The 19,882-nt window shown below is 41.1% G+C and overlaps 1 protein-coding gene across 8 annotated transcripts in view; it reads left to right on the forward strand.

Annotated features, from left to right (window-relative positions):
• The window catches only part of PTK2 (protein tyrosine kinase 2), a 248,292-nt gene that overhangs the window by 15,553 nt on the left and 212,857 nt on the right, over positions 1-19,882 (forward strand). For 2 of the 8 annotated variants that reach the window (XM_077351402.1, XM_077351403.1), the window contains exons 2-3: positions 6,134-6,204; positions 6,954-7,016. The exons of 2 other annotated variants lie outside the window; for them this stretch is intronic. Coding sequence is in view for 2 of the 6 variants with exons in the window: in XM_077351398.1 (XP_077207513.1) it covers positions 13,418-13,496 (79 nt within the window). In the remaining 4 variants the exon portion in view is untranslated. Of the gene's footprint in view, positions 1-6,133; positions 6,205-6,953; positions 7,017-13,331; positions 13,497-19,882 lie in introns of all 8 variants that reach the window. 4 more of the 8 variants (XM_077351401.1, XM_077351404.1, XM_077351398.1 and 1 more) reach the window with 3 other exon arrangements.

Consider the following 19,882-nt stretch of genomic DNA (forward strand, 5'->3'; position numbering starts at 1 on the left):
GATGAAACTGTGTAGGTATTTCATAACAACCTTTTGAGTCCATATTTCATAGCATATCTTTTTAGAAGTTCCACAAAAGAAATAGAGGTTCAAACTAGCTGAAGGATGCATTAACAGATCTCCTGTGTGTTTTCTGTTTTAAAAGGACAGTATTTGTAGACTGTACTACCACAATTTAGGTGGATTGAGTGTGCTGTAGTCTGTGCTAGAATAAAATTGTGATGCTGTGTCTTAGCTCTCCGGTGGGATATTCTTACTCCACATTCAGGCATTGACCCTTGAGTGAGAGATAAGAGACACAGTCCACCTTGGAAGTTGGGACAGAGATTGTGCTTATGGTTGAGGGAGACATGCCATTCTCAGCAGAAGTTCCTCATGGTTCCTAGATCTTGGTTAAGTGGGATTTTGAATCTTCCTTCAGGTAGGTCACCCCTTGTATTTTGAACCCCACCTTTTTCTTGATAGCTTAAACGAGGTAGGGGAAGTCAGGGGTATGTTTCCATAGTGCGTGCATACAATGAGGTCATGGGCAGGAATCAAGGCAATGTGTCTTTAATTGAATCAACTTTATTGCTGTAGTACACAATTCTAGAATAAATGCAGTTCCATGACTAGAATGTAGATAAAGGAACAGAAAAATGTGGCTAATCTATTTGAGACTTACAAATTGAGAGTGCTTGCCCTCCCTCACTTACCAAGAGATTGCAAATGTGTATTTTTCTAGCATGGATGCTGCCCTTCAATATAGTCTCACACAAACATGTACAGGAGAAACAGGTGCATCAAAAGGTCTTAACCATTTTGGGCATTAGGTTCTGGAAGCTGAAAGCCCACCAGGCCTGTCTTGGCCAGTAGTGGTGCTACTGGTGCTGCTAACATATCAAAGAGATGCCATATTCTCATTCCTGGCTGTAAAATCAAGTTTATGTGGATGGATAAGGTTTTCCCCAGCCTGTATGTCTCTTCAGAGATGGTCAACCACTGTGTCATGCCGTATCTGAACAGATATGAGAAGGGGAGTCCAGTTTGAGTCCAGTGGCAGCCTCAAAGGCATGCTTATTTATGCAATTCATAGATCTTGATGACTTCCTTAAATCAATCTCAGCTATTATGACCCAGTTTCTTAATACATCCTTCTAGCAGCCCTTTCTTGCAATTAACTCCCCACCGCCACCTATGTGTAATGGCTGAAGATATTCTGTTTCACAGAGTCAGATGAAATATGCATGCACACGAAAGCTTATGGTATACCTAGAATAAATTTCATTGGTCTTAAAGGTGCCTCTGGATTCAAACGTTGTTCCCTGTCAGCATAGACCTGTATAAAGGTCCCCACATGTATAGGACTTGAAACCATGTCCCAGGAGATTTTTGATCCTTTGTATACACAGTTCTTTCCCTTAGCTGAATAGATCTCTGGAGGAGAATAGAATGGAGAGAGACAGAGAATAGAAGAGTAAAATTAACTGAAGTATAGAGTAGTGAAGAAAAGTAAAACAATGTCTTCTCTGTGCAGTAATGGAAGAAAGCAGTTCCAAGCAGTTCACTAGTAAACTACAATAGCCATTTACTTGTAGCATCCCAAGAAAGAATTCACTTTGCAGGATCCAGTTGAATTTACTGTAACCCAAATTAATCTGTTCCTTCCATATGGCACTTCCAAAATACAAAACAAAAATCTTCCGAAGAAGCAACAAAAAATATACCAAAAAAGTTCTTGTCTTGAATTTAAAATTATCAGCAATTGGAGTTAATTCCTGAGACCATAGACTCTCAATTTCTTTAGCAATACCGGCATAAATTGATTGAATTATTATAATAAAATGCAGCAATATTATGAATTCTGCTGTTTTTTTTGCTATAAAACATAATGATTGTTGAATTATGATGTTGGTCTTTAACCACAACAGACAACCACAACTATGTAGTGTTACGTACATCTTGCATACATATTAGTAAACCCAGATGAATCCTATAAATGCATACTCTGCAAGTCCCACTGGAGTTTACTCAATAGTAAGAGTACTGAGAATTGGAGTTAACAAGAATTTCTGTACTAATTTCCTGTGAATGATTTTTGCTTACTGGAGTTAAAACATAGGATTGCCAACTTTTAAGTCGTGGCTGGAATTCTCCTGGGATTACAGCTCATCTCCAGGCAACATCTTAGGAGAAAATGGCTGCTTTGGAAGGTGGACATTATGGCATTATACCCCACTGAAGTCTGTTTCCTCCTCAAACCCTGCCATCACACCCAAATTTCCTTGCAGCCCTATTGAAACATACCTATGTGATGGTTCGGTTTGCATACGTGCCATATGCGATCTCATAATTTACTTCTTCATCTCTGGGCATCTCAGCTAAAAGTGTGAAATATTGCTGTATCTAACAGTAATAAGTATACAATTAATTCCAATACTTGTCATGATAGTTTTGCAGAGTTTCTGAAGAAACTGACACAGATGTTAGAGGGAATAATCGGGCAAGAATCCAGAACTAGCTGAACGGAGGTCAGTGTTGGAAACAAAACTGAAAGCAGTGAGTCATAAGGCATTTTGTGGGTAGTGAAAGTTGGCTTGTAAGAATCATGTGCACATATTTGCCTCCGTACAGAATAGTTAATTCTTACTGATCTCATTTAAAGCATGGGCAAGCTCCATGGTACCCATGTTGAGCAATAGAACATTGGAGATGTTATCCTTGACCTCTTTAAGGGAAAGTCTGCATGGCTGTCCAAATTTGTGTACCCTGGATACATGTGCTATCTTTTTTTTTTAGGAGGGATTGAAGTTTTGTTTAAAATTCAGGACCCTTACAAACATGTTGTAGCTTAGTGTGTGTAATGTTATAGGGCTGCTATACCAAAATGGGCATCCTGACTCTTGACTGTTGTTCCCCAAGACAACTAATCCCCATTTCAAAGCAGTAAGAATCGCTGTCGGTTGAAGCTGTTCTGGACCGCAGCCAACCATTTTAATAATATCGGTTTTCAAAATGGAAAATTGGCATAATAAGCCATTTGGGGAAGAATAACACAACATTAGTATAACTATAATTTTCTATTTATTGTGATTTGATTTATATAGACTGCAGGTGGACTTAGGATGGTTTACAACATAGATTAAAACATTCATAAACAAAACATCCTAAAAATTAAAATTAACAGCCCTACTCACCCCATCCAATTTCATTCTGGCTTGCGGGGTTTACTATAGGCCAGGAACACATGCCCAGCCCATAGAAAAACAAAATAACACAAAACAAAACAGCAGTAAACAGAGTGACGCATGGGGCAGAATCAGATCCTAAAAGATGTGACCGAGTCATTTTAAATGAGAAAGCCCTTCTGATTCAGAGATGATCCAGTTTACATTTCTGGAGTTACTCATCATTCAAAAGAATCTCCGTGCTTGTTTTGTGTTTTGGCTATCAATTTCTCTTCCATTTAATTGCTACTGTTTGAGCCATTCTTAGCAGCAACTGCATTCACTACAATAGCCATACTGGACTATGAAGATATCTGATGCCAGGAAGAATATTTAAAGGTGTTATATTCTTAAACAGAGATGTGAGAGCATATGAAGAAGTGGAAAAATTGGGATGTAGTCTGTCTCTTTTTGTGTTTTTCTGCCCCCCCCCCCCCCCGGAAGTCTTTTGCCATTGGAAAATGTGGGTAGAAATAAAGTATCTCAGAATATCTTTATTATTTATTTGGATGGATTTTTATACCGCCCTTCCATACGGCTCTGGGTGGTTTACATAAAACGTTGTAAAAATAGTTACATAGAACATTATAACAATCTGTCAGATAACAATCAAAACATCACAGCATGTCAACCTCAACAGTATTTCAACAGAACGGCAACACTGACATGTCCCTGGGGAGGTAAGCTGTTTAAAGCAAGGTTAGTCAACCTGTGGTCCTCCAGATGTCCATGGACTACAATTCCCATGAGCCCCTGCCAGTTGTGAGATGTCCATGGACATCTGGAGGACCACAGGTTGACTCCCCCTGGTTTAAAGTACCGTTTACATCCTGTCTACTTAGTTTTGTAAGTTTCGGAATACAATCTTGAACCCTGAACATATGTAGAATTTTCAAATCCAAAACCAGAAAAGGAACACAACACAACCTTTACAGGTAGGAACTCAGAAGTTGAGCAGTACAATAAAATAGTGTAAAAATTGTAATTATTTATTATAGTGCACAATTCATAAAAACTACGTAAAAACTATACAGAACTAACAGCACATAAGACCAAACGTGTTTTGACCCTACTGGATCTTCCTCAGTGGTCAGAATTGTAACAATACACTCTATATAAAATGTCTAAACTCATTCTAAAGTGTAGCTGAGTGGTTGAATGGGATCTGTAAATTATGGATCCAACCAATATGTGTAAATTTTAGACTTTTTGGAGACCACCTCCTATGGCATATGCCTAGGCTCACCACTCTTCGCTATTATATAATTCTGTGCTGAGAGTGTACTACATCCTCATGTGCGTCAGAAAAAAAGCTATTTGGTATGCAAATAAAACTGCACTATGTTTGGAAATACATACTAAAAAAATTAAGAAACTGCCTTTTGAAAGAATAGACAAGTCTCATCTATCTGTGCAAATTTTCAGTTCTTTGAAGTCTGGTGAGATAAGAATGAAAGATTAGAGCTGGAACCTTTGATCTTTCCCTAAATAAAAGGAGGGAAAACCTGGATGGCAGAATTTTGAAGGGGTACCCTTTGTGTGACAATTGCTAAAGTCTCTGTTTCTTGCTGAACAGAAAGATGGTGTTCCAAATTGGAAGCTGAATTCAATATCTAGGCTTATTGATAGTTATTAATGTTATTATTGGTTAGGATGGAGACGGACAAGAGCTCTTATTTCGAGAGCTGGAATCAGTTTGGAAGCGGGATCAATGGTTCTGCACATACCACGATCACCTCTAGTGATCTAGTAAAGGCATATTGGCCTATTGAAAAATTAAAAAACAAAAATCGAATTCCTAATAACTTCTGTAATTTGGACCCATCAAAATATTGTGAAACTGTGTACAGGTTTTGGAATTCCACAGAACTCTTCACTGGGCTAGATGTTCAGTACAGTTATTTTTTTGTACTGAAGATGCCTCAGGGGATGATGAGAAACCCCTTAGTCTGAAGCTTCCAGAGGTTTAAATGAAGATGCAGGCTGTTTTACAGATTTCACATACTCTGTTTTGCAAGCTGCAAATTGGGAGCTTTGCCATTATGCCATTGTGAAATATTTTTCCTCCTTCCTTTTTGCTTTGTTTTACTCAGCATCTTGCCTGATGAAGAGTTCTGGGGAAGAGTTCTGGGGATTTGAAATGTTGCAGTCTGTTCTGTGATACTTCGTCGTGCTCGGATACTTTAAAATGCATCTTTGCTGCTTTAGCTCTTTAAAATACATATTTATAATAATAGTTTGCATAAAAGTAATACAGTACATCAAAATTTCACCAGTGTTTCAAACAATATTATTTTTCTGTTAATTAAGTTATACATAATATGTTTTCGTTCTTTCAGTAATAATGTAAGTTTAGAGCTGACAAATGTTTGGCATGTCTATCTATTTCCACACAATTTCCCATTTTTTCCGTGGCTGAAATTTCTGAAGAACTTGCATCTCTGTACTGTGTTCTTGTTGACCTATTTTGGTTGGTCTTAATCAGCCATTATTACATGGTTTTATTTCACTTTTTATAAACAAATGAACTCTGCAGACTGCACAGTTATACACTTTTGTAGAATCTTAATAATATATGGTTTAACAGTCATTATCTGATTAGTTTTTTCCAGAACATAATCATTTCTGTACGTATGTTTGAGAATCAGTGGAGTATAGTGGTTGGAGTGTTTGTCTAGGACTGAGGAGATACATATTCCAGGCCCCACTTGCCATGAAAATTACTGGAGTACCCCTTAGTAAGTTGCTTTCTCTCCCCTGAACTTACCTATTAGGGTTTTTGTGAGGATAAAATGGAGACTGGGAGAATCATGTATACTATCCTTGAACTCCTTGGAGGAAAAAGGTGATAGAAACACACCCCAAATGTATAGATTGGTCCTGTTTTCCCCTTAATGGTTTTAATCACAGATCCTTGACTGTTTTAGTATATAGATGCCATCGAGGTGCAACTGATTTAGGACTATCCAAGCAAGGGGCTTAAAGAAAACTGAGAAATGTAAGTGGTTTGCAATTGTATTCTTGCTTGATGGTCCTGCACCCAAGTATCAGCCCTAGTTAGCTTCTGAAATCTGGTTTCAGAACAGCTCTTACAATAAACTGAGAGCTAAAGGAGTAGCTTAAGCTTTCTTGTGGAGACAACCTTTCAGAAGGTGGCTGTGAAAACTAGGGTTCCTTTTCATTGATTGCATTTTATTCTTCATTTGGGATTGGGATGGGATGGCTCTAGTTCATTGTTTCTACAGTTACTCTTGAGTGTATCCTAGGATGTTTAGCTTCTTAAAGTTGACTGTGGAAAGTGCCATCAAGTCATAGCTGACTTATGGTGACCCCCTTGGGGTTTTGAAGGCAAGAGTCATTCAGAAGTGGTTTGCCATTGTCTTCCACTGCATTTAAGTTACTGCAACACAACCCAACAGTAATGTTGCTTTCCTTTCAGTTCTGTGCAAAACCCTGTGATCTTTGCTGTTCTCAGTCGCCATTTATCACATATTGTGCATTGTTATAGAAGTAAAGTTGCCAATTCCTGGTTAGGAAATTCCTGGAGGTTTGGGAGTGGAGCCTGGGTTTGCGAAGGGACCTCAATGGGGTTTAATGCTGTAGAGTAAACCCACCAAAGCAGCCATTTTCTCCAGGGGAACTGACCTTTCTTGTCTGTGGATTTCCAGGCTCCACCTGGGGTTGGCAATCCAACCTGACAAGTCCATTGCATTTTGAGAACCTGATAAATTCTGATTATTATTACAGATTTCAAGACCCATCCTATGTGTAGAACATACCTACTGTCGAGAGCTGGAAAATCTATTTAAGGTATGTGTTTTCTGTTCTTATTTCTTTTCTCCCAAAGCACTGTAAACTTTGGATAAAATAGGATTCCCCCCAGATATATCAACGAATTTTGAACCCTCAAAGAAAATATGTTTGTTTCCATCGGGATTTTCAAAAATTTAGTTTGTAAGGAAAGAGTCTAACACAGAAGAGAGCTGTTTTAATATTGCAGTTTGACATAATGGACATTTTGTAGTCTGCATTTCTATGCTTTTATTCTGTAACACAGACTGCATCTGCAGTCTCAGTTTTGTACACTGTTGACAAAAGATTTGTTGTACAGTGTGCTGGTGAATGGCTCTGAGAGGGTAGGCATCTCACAATTATGTTCCATAGTAGCTTTTGAGAAGCTTCTCTTTATCCTGGCTTTCCTCCAAGGAGCTCAGGGTAGTATCACTGGCTGGCCCCCACTTTCCATTGGTCCTCCTGATTAACCTGTGAGGTAAGTCGGTCAGTGAGTGAGCAACTTGCTCAAGGTCACCCCATGAACACAGTTGTGATATGTGCTTTAGGATGCTTTGGGCTAATCCTGCGTTGAGCACGGGGTTGGACTAGATGGCCTGTATGGCCCCTTCCAACTCTATGATTCTGTGATTCTGTGTGCTAAGATCTGACAAACCTCAGTGCGTATCATGCTAATATATATCCAAATATATTACCAATAAATTGTCAGGTGATTCTAAAGTATGAATGTTAATTTGAAATGAAGGTTGGACTTTATCAACAGGTTTGATCATTTGTTTCTGTATTTAATTAATTTGTTAATCGCCCTGAGCCTTCGGGAAGGGTGGTATACAAATCTAAATAAATAAACAAATAAGCAAGCACACATGCACGCACTTACTTTTTGGCTTCATGGAATAGCTGGAATACTGAAACATGACCAAATAGGAATGCAATTGAGCAGAAATAAGGCACAAAATTCAATAATTTTGGCCTTCAGCTTATAAGAAATCATGGATTTTAAAGATATTTGAAACTTTGTGGGCAGGATTTGGTGAAACCTCGGAAAGGAGTTGAGCACAATTTCTTGTAGCTGAACTATAGCAGTAAAATAAATTGTTGCAAATTTATTATTTATTATTTATTGAAATTCTAAACCACCCTCCCAAGACCGGTTCAGGGCAGTGTACATACAGTTTTGCTGGACTGATCAATTTATACAAACTGCTTTTTGATGTGTAAAAGGAGATTTTAAACATGCTTTTTGTCCTCAAGCCGAAATTCCCCTGGCTGTATCACACACTTCAGACGTGGTTTACTGGGTGGGCTCCAGAAACATCAGTCCTTCCTCAGAGACACAGGGTAGCCATGTGGTCCTTTTTTCTTTCGGCTCATTTTTTAATCTACTGCTGTTGCTGTCGCTACTGTTTTATCCTCCTTTATCTGTTTCTGCTACACATTTGTCTTTGGTCCGAAAAAATATTCTGAACCAGGGTAAAGCGTTTATGGTTCACTCAGGTTGAGCATCCAAGTTGCCAATGTAGTCATGTCGAAGCTCCCTACTGTGTAGCGATCCTGGTTTTATGGCTTTAAATTGCTGTTTTAGGACATCATCTTGCTGTGTTATGACAAATACAAAATGATGTGTTCGTATTCTTTATTACATTTTTATCTGTCCTATCTTCAGGGAGTTCAGGCCAGCATATCACTGTTATTCTTACACCATCAAGTGTGGTAGGTTAGAATAGTAAAGCCATTTCCCAAGTCTCTCATGGTCTCATTTGGAGTACTGTATGTAGTCTGAGTTGGTGCATCTGAAAGTGGAAATGGAAGAGCTGGGAGAGAAAGTGGCTCCAGAAAAACCTTTCCATCTCCTGTAATATTGGAACTGGAGATTGCCCAATGAAACCAGTTATTGGTGGTAGATTTAAGATGAATCAAAGGAAATACCACTTCATGTAACAGTTTATTGACTTGTTGCACTTGCTGTCATGAAATATGATGAGAGTTGGACAGATTTATGGATGATAGGTCTGCCATTGGCAATTAACCTTGTGACCTCCAGGTTCAGAGGCAAAATGCCTCTGATCGTTTGATGCTGGAGATCATTCAGCTAGGCAGGGCTGCTGTCTGTCACACTTCCTGTGGTATCGAACTTGCTACTGTTAGAAATGGTGTCGGACTAGATGGACCATTAGTCAGATCCAGCATGGCTACTGTTACGTTAGGCTGACAGATAGTTGACTGGTCCAAGATCTCCCTGTGCGTTTCATGTCTAAATGAAGAATTGAACTTGGCTCTCCTTGATCCAAATCAGATGGCTTCGTCTGTGCTAATCCTTTAGTAAGTAAGTTGATCTCCATTTGTTAGTAAGTTGATCTCCATTTGTGCTTTAGGATTTAGCATGCGGTAAGATATGGACAGCTTAGGAGTGAATGTGTTTAGACTTGTGGGAAAATTGGGCTGCTGTGGGCTGTGCTTGGAATTTGTTCATAAGTATCTTTATATTGGCACAGGCTGTGAATCGCCTGTCCAACCCATCAGATGCTCAATGTTGTATGGAAGGCCACGTGCTCCTTTAGTACTTGGAGTGCTGTTGAGCTTAATAGTGCATGAACTGAAATTGATCATTTTGCTGGGAGCAGATAATTTTCTAAACTTTTTTTGCAATTACAGATATACTGTAGATGCCTTGTTACATCTCTCACCGTAAACTCACCGCAGATTTGTTTAGATGTTTATGGGCCATCCTTCTCAGGAAGTTCATGAGGCAGAACACTTGGTACCCACCACCATGAGAACCTCCTAGAGGGATCTCATTCTATTTCCACCAGAGTGAAACTGAGTGTGATATGTAATGTTTTCCCGAAGCCCTCCATAATTTGAACCCTAGTACTCTTGTCTACTAGTGTCTCGTGACAGTTTTGTATGTGCCACTGGAAATCAGTGTAAACCTTCAAGTTAATATGGCCTCTTTGAAACAGAGGAATAGTTCCTTCAAGTGCTCTTTTGCAGACTCTTTGTGAGAAGTGCTTTCTCTGGCTTACTAGATTTCAGACCATGGAGCCCTATTAAGTAAAAGGAATATCTGTAATCTGTAACCATTAATAAAGCCGGTAAAGGTTGCTGGGAGGAGCTGGGACTCACCGTCTAACCACCAATCAGGTTGGCTGTCCCATTCCTGATTGGCCGTCCATCCAATGAATGGCCAATCAGGAAGGATGTCCTGCCCCTGGTTGCATCCTCCTCCTACTTCTTCCATTTGGAAGAAGTTTTAGTCCGGTAAGCAGGAGCTGGTAGGGAGGGCGGGGGGCCTGGGACTGTGGGCCAGTGAGAGGGTGGGAGCCCCAGCCAGTGCTCCCGCTGCCTTGAGCAGCTCCAGCCACTGCCTTGCCGGGCCTTGGTAGAGCTGGCAGGGTGGTGGGAGATGGAGCGGACTGTCCACCAGTGCCTTCCCCCCGCCCCAGAAAGGCCCATTAAGGCTGGCCTGCCCAGGGCATTGTGGTGGTGGCCTAGCACCGGTTGTATTCAGGGATACAAAGGGCTTTTCTGCTAGTAGTGTATTCATTCCCTTATGCCCGATCCTTATTCCACAGGTCTCAGAAATATGTGTTGCTCTCCTACTCTGACCCTAGTAGACAAAATGGAAGAATTCCGGTGCAGATTGGATGCTAGAAAAGGATTAAAATGGTATTGGGACACAGCTTGGGGTTTGAAACAAATGTATGTGCTTTTCATTTCTTGCAGACAAGATTCTTTGGAAGAGAGTGGCTGTGGCTGTCATTGCTAGGTGGTAGATAATGCATCACTTTAGCATATATGCTGGGGAAATGTTCAACTCAGGAGCATTTCAGCCTGTTCAGTGTGAGGGGGGTCAGCAGCCCCTATACAGCATTGCTGTGCACAGAAAACATGGAGAAGTCTTTAGGCATTAGCCAACGCGTGGCCTTTGGATTGCAGTATTGTAGTGGTGTGATTCATTAAAACGTGGGGGGATGTTGCTTCTCTACATCCTGAATGCTGAGTCTGCCCTTTGTGCATGGAGAGGAAAGGGAAGCTTTCTTGCCATAGAGGGCAGTCTGTGCACACGGTAGTGTTCCTAAGCACATGGAAGGAGGGGAAAGTTGCAGGAAGAACCTGTTCTGCTTCTCTTTTGTGCTCCTGCTGAATTTATTTGTTCTTCTTACTATCCATTCTTGAATGTGGGAACAGCTTCAACTAACACATTCAGTTAACAGGGAACGAGGGGGGTTCATCTGGGACGTTGATTGAAGCTTCCCCTTGTGGCTGGAACAGGAGGAGGTGCTAGCCAGGAGTTTGCAATTTGTCCCGTCATGATAATTTAAGGGATTGTCTGATTTGCATGGATTTCTATATGGCCATTTGACTCTCGGAAGTTGAGGACTACCAATAACCATATTTTTGTCTCAAGTACACTTGACCATCGGTATAATGAATTCTCATCCTATATTCTAACGAGCCAAAACTGTTTATGTCTGTATTAAAATTGCTGCAGGCCCTTATACAGCAGATCCTTTTCCAGACAGGCTTTTAGAATTGGTTTCCTAGTTTCTCAAATACAAAGGAATATGTGAAAATCCAGTATTAGCATCCATAACTGGAATGTTAAGGCACTGGTCTTTCTATATAAGGTTGTATAGGTATCTGGTGAATTGCTGAAGGGCATGGATTATACAATAACAACCCTGGTCGGCTTCTGTACTGTTTTCTTGCGCCAGAACAGCACACAAGATCTTGCCCAAATTTTTCATTCTGTCCTAGATTTTTGTGTTAAAAAGAATAACAAATGAAATTGAATCATACTCAAGCTGCTGTGGAGGACAGTAAACTGTATATTTTTGGCCGAGAAGATGTTAACATTGGAAGCTACTCTCTTTTTTTGGCATGGGTGGGATATGATTTGGCATTAGTGAAGTAATTGAGAATTTCATGTAATAATCGGTGAAATTGCTGTCAAGTGTTGGCATTGGTCATGAACGCCTGGCCCAGGGTTTTATATGTAGAGCCATCCAGCTTTATTCTGTGATGGATGGACAGAAGAGTCCAACAAATCCATAACTGGATCTGCTTTTTAAAAAATTCTGCTTGTGAACCCAAGACAGACTGGGCAACACAAATTTCTTTTAAAAGAGTTTTAGACATTCTTTTTTCAATATATGGTGGAATTGTTGTAAAGAAAGTTTGGATACAAATGCATGCATGTATGCATGCAATAGATTATAAAGGCTGATTTGCAAATGAGACCAGAAGCATTTATTTTTTAGTATTGATAAATAAAAAACTTGGAAAATAGCCATGGGGCTGTGAGACTCTCATACGCTCAGGAAAATTACCTAGAACAGAGGACTGGCTGTTGAAGATGTTAGAATTTGTTGAAATGGCAAAACTAACATCATAGATCAGAAAAGAGACAACAACTAGACTTATTGACTTCTTTGCAGGAAAGAGAAAAAATGATTTAATGACTTATGGCTTTAGAGACTAAAGAAAATAAATGTAGAATTAATGTTAATTTCAATTTAAAGAAGTAAACTTGGTGTAAATTGATACATCTGATGTGTGGTCTGATTGGCTGGAGACTCAAAAAAAGATCAGCCATAACTTCAGTAAGATTTTGAGTCTCCAGACAACCAGACATACATCAGATGCTTCAATTTATACCAAGTTTACTTGTTTCTTTCTCTTTGTTCCTTTTTCTCATTTCTTTTACGCAATATAGACAAATCTCTAATAAGTTTTTTTTTTGAAAAAAATAATAAAATGCAGTTCTAGAGCCTTGGTTTTGGAACAGATGTACAGCAGTAGTTTATCTGCCCAGGAACCAGAAGCAAGTAATTACTTAATAGTTTATTATGGCTTCCAAGCTCATGATTGCCTATTGTTGTCTTTCACTTTTCCCATACACTGATATAGAGGAATACCAGGCCTAAAGTTCATGTGTGTATTCAGTGTATATTTGTGGTCCTTTTTCTTAATTGCAGACCTGGGAATCTATCCCTGGCTTTTTGTCTCTCGCGCTTCCTTGTGCCCGACATCAATTTACAGCAGCCCGGTGACCCACCCACGGAGCTTTTATGACTCATTAGCTGGTTATTTTCTACCATTCGAGAACCGCCGAAGAATGACATTTTCAACTTGCTGAATGAGAACCTCACAAAATAATGAGTCTGAATGTAATTTGAATTGAATTTCCCCCCCCCCTAATAATACCTGCATGTGAAGAGTGTTCAGCTTGTTCTGTTTTGTTTGCAATTACTACGAGAGAGCTCTCAAAACATGCCATGATGTCATTTGGAAATGTTGCTTTATTTGGTTCTGCTCTGTGATCTGCAGCCTCCGGTTCTCTTGAGTGCTCCACATACAACAGCTTAAGTGAGTCATCAGCCAACTGTGTAGTCATTAGTTCGTTGGCTAAATGGATGGAGTGGAACAATACCTTCTTGGATACAACTTTAATACAGAATTCTGCTTGTGAGTGTGCTGTTAAAATGAAGGACTGTAAGTACAAATACGCTAAAAACCCTTTCCAAACTTGCATTTCTTTAGTGGTGAGCTCATAGGGTTTTCAAGAAAAAAACACGAGGACGATTGCCCTTACCAGCCTCTCCCATCCAAATGCAGTCTTGCTAAGCTGCCACGAGCTGCCGGGATCAGTCTAGCCTGGGCTATCCATGTCAGGGCAAAAACCCTACTTAGCAGAGTCTTTTTCTAACCTTTGTGAAGAAGAAAAGTCAGACAAAAGTTTGTCACCAATTTTCTGGCGGCATAGATGTATGTAGCTGGCATTAATACGTTAAACAGATCTATCATCATTTGGATCATAGGCTGCTTAAATGTATTTGCAGCTGGATACCTCAAAGCCAGTAAGTCGCTGGCATGCATCTTGGTAAGCATGCATAGCATTGCAGCCTTTGATGCAGCCATGGAGGGGATATCTGAGGGGGGACCTGGGGTCGGTCTCAGGCAAATGCATGGTGGAGGCAGCCAATGGCAAATCACCTCTGGACATCCCTTGCCTTGAAAGCCGTACAGGGTCACCACAGGACAGCTGCAAATTGAAAATGCTTTCTACCACTATCAGGCTAACGTTTCCCATTTGTTGAATCAAAAGGTAGTTTTTTGTTTATATATTTACCTGATGTGGGGAGGAGGAGGTGCTTAACAACGGCTGCCTCTTGAGTGCTGGTTGTAGTGAGGACAGCAGTGCAGTTCTGACAAGTCTGGGAATTGGTAAGGTCAGGTGGCCTGATGTTGCTGAACCACAAACCATACCTGTGCTCCAAAGGAAACCAGCGAGGGTGGGTCAGGAAAAGAGAAGGTGCCAAGCCCCTTGCAAACCACGATGTGAACTGTAGAAATCTATCTAGCCAGAGTTCAGCAGTTATAAGTACCAGGGATTTAAGTGGAAAACACTTTAAGGACTGGCTTAATTCTCCCACTGAAATTGCCATTTGCCAGCTTTGACTCTGGAAAGCTCATATCCTGAAAATCGACGTCGTCTTTAATGTGCTACAGGAACTGTTCTACTGCAGACCAACCTGCCTACCGTCTGAAACTAGTAAACACAGTAGGACTTTAGTGTGCTTAAACTGGGTTGGTTGAATGTTAATTAATTAATGTCATTTATGCTAATCACTGACTTCACCCATGTGTAATATGTTTTGACTACTTAGTCAGGAAATTTGCTTCATTTTAGCTTAATTGGATACTGTGTTGGATGCAGCCAGCTTTTTCACATTCACATAACTACACCCTAGTGCAGGGGTGGCCAAACTGTGGCTCTACAGATGTCCATGAACTAAAATGCCCATGAGTCCCTGGCAGCATGTGCTCATGGTAGTGACTCATGGGAATTGTAGTTCATGGACATCTGGAGAGCTACAATTTGGTCACCCCTGCCGTAGGTCTTCTCTGATATGGTTTTGGTACATTCAGGTCCCATGATTTTTAGTGTAGTCTTTTTGACTCATCAGACACAACCTCTATTTCTTCTTTCACCAGAACAAAAGCTGCACCCCATTACTTGTTTTAAAAAAGTAAAACCAGAGAGACCTAATTTTTATTGTAGAATGTATTTGAATGCATTCTTGGATGTTTATGTTACCCGCCCTGAGCCTATGGGAGAGAGAGGGAGAGGGAAGCAAGCAAAGAAGAAGAATTGGTTCTCATATGCCGCTTTTCTCTACTAGAAGGAGTCTCAAAGCGCCTTCCCTTTCATCTCCCCACAATCCTGTGAGGGAGGCTGAGAGAGCCCTGATATTCCTGCTCGGTCAGAACAGCTTTATCAGTGCTGTGAGTAGCCCAAGGTCACCCATCTGGCTGCATGTGGGGGAGCGCGGAATCAAACCTGGTTTGGCAGATTAGAAGTCATTGCTCCTAACCATACACTAATCAAGCAATGGAAAGGCCCATGGCTAGGAGAAAGCAGGAGAGTGTATTCCATCCTCCCCCCTTTTGGGAGAGGGTTGCCAACCTTCCTGGGGTAGATCCTGGGAAGGACAGAGTCTTCTGGAGCTCTTGTTTTCTTCTGGAAGCTGAACAGAGTTGGACCTGGTCAGCACTGAGATGGGAGAAGCCGTGGAAGTCCAGGGTTACTACTGAGGCAGGCAGTGGAAAGCCACCTTGGAATGTCTCTCATTAGGAAAACACAGCTGCAGCAGGAAGAGTCAGACTGCTGCCCCCATACAGCCCCCAAATTCCTTACCACCCCCCTGGATCTTTCCTCCGCCACCAGGGGGGGCATATACTGTCCATCACTCCAGATGATCTTCAGTGAAAGCCCCAGATTTTCCCATCTATCAAGTGACTTGCCCAGGATGAACAAGAGGATGGTTGAAAAGCCTTTTCTATACTTAGAATGAATCAGGTTTTAGCCTACTGCTGGGTTCATGCCTTTCTCCAGCACGTGGGATATTCTAGTGGAGGAAGACATTGCACTTAATGCAATAGAAGTGGCAGGATACACTCTTATAAATTATTGAGTTCAAGTGTCTTGCTATGGGGTAAAATTTAGAAAGGTATCTTGGCCTTGGGCTATTTTTGTGCCTGTAGTTCAACACTTGAAAAACAAAGTATAGAGTAATATATTGAGTGCAGAGAAGGAGGAGGGGAATATGTTGGTTCGGCTGGTAGGACAGACAAGGCACATTGGCAGCCTGACATTTGTCCACCGACATAACTGTTTTGTGCAGAGTGGGATGAAACCTTCACTCGAAGGGAAGAGAGGCACATTCAGAGAGATTGCCTACTTATACAGTTCACAATTGGTAGGAATCTCTTCTTCTGGTGTTATAAATCACGATGGCACCCAAGAATATATCTAAGGAACCATTGTGTTTTGATAGTTTCAGAGGATCAGGAGTGTTGGTCAGTAGTAGAAAAACTAGATTAGAGTCTGGTAGCACCTAATGGACTAATAAGGTTTTCGGTGTACGAAAATCTTATTAGGCCATAATCTTGTTGAGTCCATGCTACTGGGCTCAAATCAAATCGCCAGGATCTGCCTCTAGGGTTGGGTTCCCCAATCATACTGCCTTCTTGAAGGAATGAAGCTGTATGGAAGGCTGGGCAAAGATGGATCTATAAAAGAGCTAAGGGCCCTGATGGAGCTATCAAGATTCCGCAGGGTCTGCAAGATGGAGCCAGGCGTTTGGTTGAAGCCGGGGAAAGGGTGCCTGGAATCACAACTTTGGGGTCCTGCCCTATGATAGACCTGCCCTAAGGAAGATCTCACCGCATGAGAATGGGTGTTGACAACAGTGGCCGGAGCAGCGGCGCTGTGGGGTTTCTCTTTTGTACCATTCCACCATCTTGATGTTGTTTAGTATTGGATTGTTTTATCTGTGGTTGGGGATATTTTAATTGTTGATGTATTTGGACTGCTGTTTTTATTGTTTTACTGTGAGCTGCCTGAAGCTGGCAGAGGCGAGATACAAATATAAAAAAATAAATAAATACATATGAGGCCTGGGGCTTTCGAAAGTGCCTCTGAATGGTATTTTATACAGTGTCATCAACACTTGTTGCCTGTGTGTGTTGCCTAAGCTATGCAAATCATGTTGTTCCACAATAAGGGCAGTTCTTATTGCCTTGTGGCTCTTCCAGACTCATACTGACACGAAACAGGCCTTGTACTTTCAGAAGGGTTTCTTTTGTTTTGCTTTTCCAGTACTTGCCATTTTTTACTTCATCGAAGGTGGTTCTATTTAAAACTTAGCGGGACCAGCTTCACAAAAGCCTGCATGGAGGTCCTTTTTTTTAATTTGGTTAATTTCATTTATATCTTATTTCAGGGGTGCACATCGGTTCCTAGGCAGATTCCTATCAAGACCCCGTAGACTGGTGTATTGTATAATTTCTCCCTTGTTTGGTTTCGGAGGGAGGGAAGCGAAAGGGGGGAGGGGGAACCCTAACCCGTTCTTTTGTTTCCTGGTTCTTTCTTAGCGCTTGCATTTCCCCCCTGGGAAGCAACGCCCCCTTCTTTAACACACTTGAGCTAAGTGGACTCAGCTGCACCTAATGAGCTCCATGTTGGCAGCAGCTCTGGGAACCTTAGTTTGGAATTAACTCTTCAAGTTCTAGGCTTTTGCATGAGAATCTGGAGCAAGAAGATAAAATGTGCTGGCTTTCATCGGCTACCAGAAGTAGGAATTTGATTGTCCAAAAATAAAAATGAGTGAATGCCATGCCACATGCTCATTATTAAATTTTGCACTTGCTGTTTAAGCTCAGCGATATGCAAGATGTGTGGGGCTTTAGTGCTGAATAATAAGATTTGTGGATAATTTCAAAGGAAATAACATGCAGATTAATTTATTCCCCAGTCCTGTTCTCACATTGGTGGCGATCTGTCCTGTTTTATGAAACCATTGGACGTAGCATGTAGAAAACTGCCACTGTTCACTGACAGAACTATGATGATGTTGAGGGATGTTACATTTCAGGGGTAGTCAAACTGCGGCCCTTCAGGTTTCCATGGACTACAATTCCCAGGAGCCCCTGCCAGCATTCGCTGGGAATTGTAGTCCATGGACATCTGGAGGGCCGCAGTTTGACTACCCCTGTTACATTTAGTTTTATAACTTCTAGTTTGCATTAATGAGTTGGAGACTCTGGGATAAAGCTCTTGTTGTCAGTTGGCTGTAGGTTACAGAGGTGTGCTAGTTATTTCCAGCAAGGTTTGAGTCCAATGTAATCTAAATGTTGTCTTGCAGACCAACATGGCTAACCTTTGAAATTATTTACTGGTGGGGCTGCCCAATTAACAGGTTAGGAAAAGAGAACGAGGAGTACTGAACCCTGATTTGTGTCTTGGCAGATGATTCTTCAGCTGATGTGATCCTGGTCGATTTTTATAGACCTGTGTCCATATGTGCGTGCTTGTATAATAGCATCAGTGGCGAAAAAAGAATGAAAATTACAACTGAATGTCGTTGCGTCAGGATGAATGCACATGTATGAGAAGAACAGTGAGTTGGTTTGCTACCACCTCTGTGGTAGAAAAGCAAGGCCTGCTGTCCTCGGCAAGGGAAGTGTTGAAAACCAGCTGTTACAAGGGTTTGACGCCTTGTTGATTTCCACACTCCTAAATTTGTGAAAATTAATGCTTTATTGTGTGCTAATGATGCAGTCATCCTTTCTCAAACCAAGTAAGGGTCTCCCGTGTGCACATAACTCTCTGAGTTCTGCAGGGCCTGCAAACGGAGCTCTTCCACCAGGCTTCTGATAGAGGCCAGGTGGGAACCTCTGGGGTATACAATCGGGTCCCCTCCCTTCCTCCTGCTCCTACTGTAGTGTTAGACCAGGGGTAGTCAAACTGCGGCCCTCCAGATGTCCATGGACCACAATTCCCAGGAGCCCCTGCCAGCATTTGCTGGCAGGGGCTCCTGGGAATTGTAGTCCATGGACATCTGGAGGGCTGCAGTTTGACTACCCCTGTGTTAGACTATGTTGGGAGCTTGACTCTATCTTTCCCGGCCATTATACTCATCTGTGTGGAGACCGAGTCCCTGTGCATGGGAAAAGGTTTTTACGATAGATTGTATCTGCCATCTGGTAGATGATATATCGCATATCGTTGCGGTTTGTTTTAAGGGGAGATTTTATTGCATATTGTTGTATTTGATTTTTGTGAACCGCCACGAGCAGGTTTTACTGAGAGTGTGCGGTATATAAATACCTCGATAAATAGATAAATACATAAACAGATAAATAGATAAGGAAGTTTTAAAGTATTGCAGGTATGGTTCTAGGAATGAATATAATCCTGTAAATACGAGGGTAAGTCAAAAAAGTATTGCTACTAGGGATCCAGTTCATACATCCATGAGTTTATTCCAAACAGAACATGTTTAAACTTGTCTCTGCAATCAGTGGATGGCTGCAGACAAGTTCTGTCAGTAATATACTTGTCTTAGTCTTGTTATGTTTTGGTGAGAAAAAGGCCAGGAAAGTTGCGCTGAGGAATTCTTTAACATCATGACAATGTACCTGCTTATTTTTTTAGAGTAGGAAGGGCTATACGATGAGAATTGTTTCGGCAAAGAATTATCACATGGCTGTATTTGGATGGTTGTGACACAGTTAGTAATTTAACAGAACTAACTTTTGCTTTATATTCCCACTGTCATAATGGTAGTTCGTAGTCTGAGGAAGAGTGCTTGCACTTGAAAGCTCACGTCTTAAATAAATCTTTGTTGGTCTTAAAGGTGCTCCTGGACTCTGATTCTTGAGAATGTTAATTCATAGAGTCTCCCAAGTCAAAAGCGACTTGATGTCCATATTATTTCCATAATTATATAGACCAGATCTGTGTTGTTCATAACTAAACACAAACTGCAGAAGGAATTCAGTGCAAGCAAGGAGCTTTAGATTCTTAATATCCT

The sequence above is a fragment of the Paroedura picta genome, chromosome 9, assembly GCF_049243985.1.
Source record: "Paroedura picta isolate Pp20150507F chromosome 9, Ppicta_v3.0, whole genome shotgun sequence".
Taxonomy (NCBI): Eukaryota; Metazoa; Chordata; class Lepidosauria; order Squamata; family Gekkonidae; genus Paroedura; species Paroedura picta.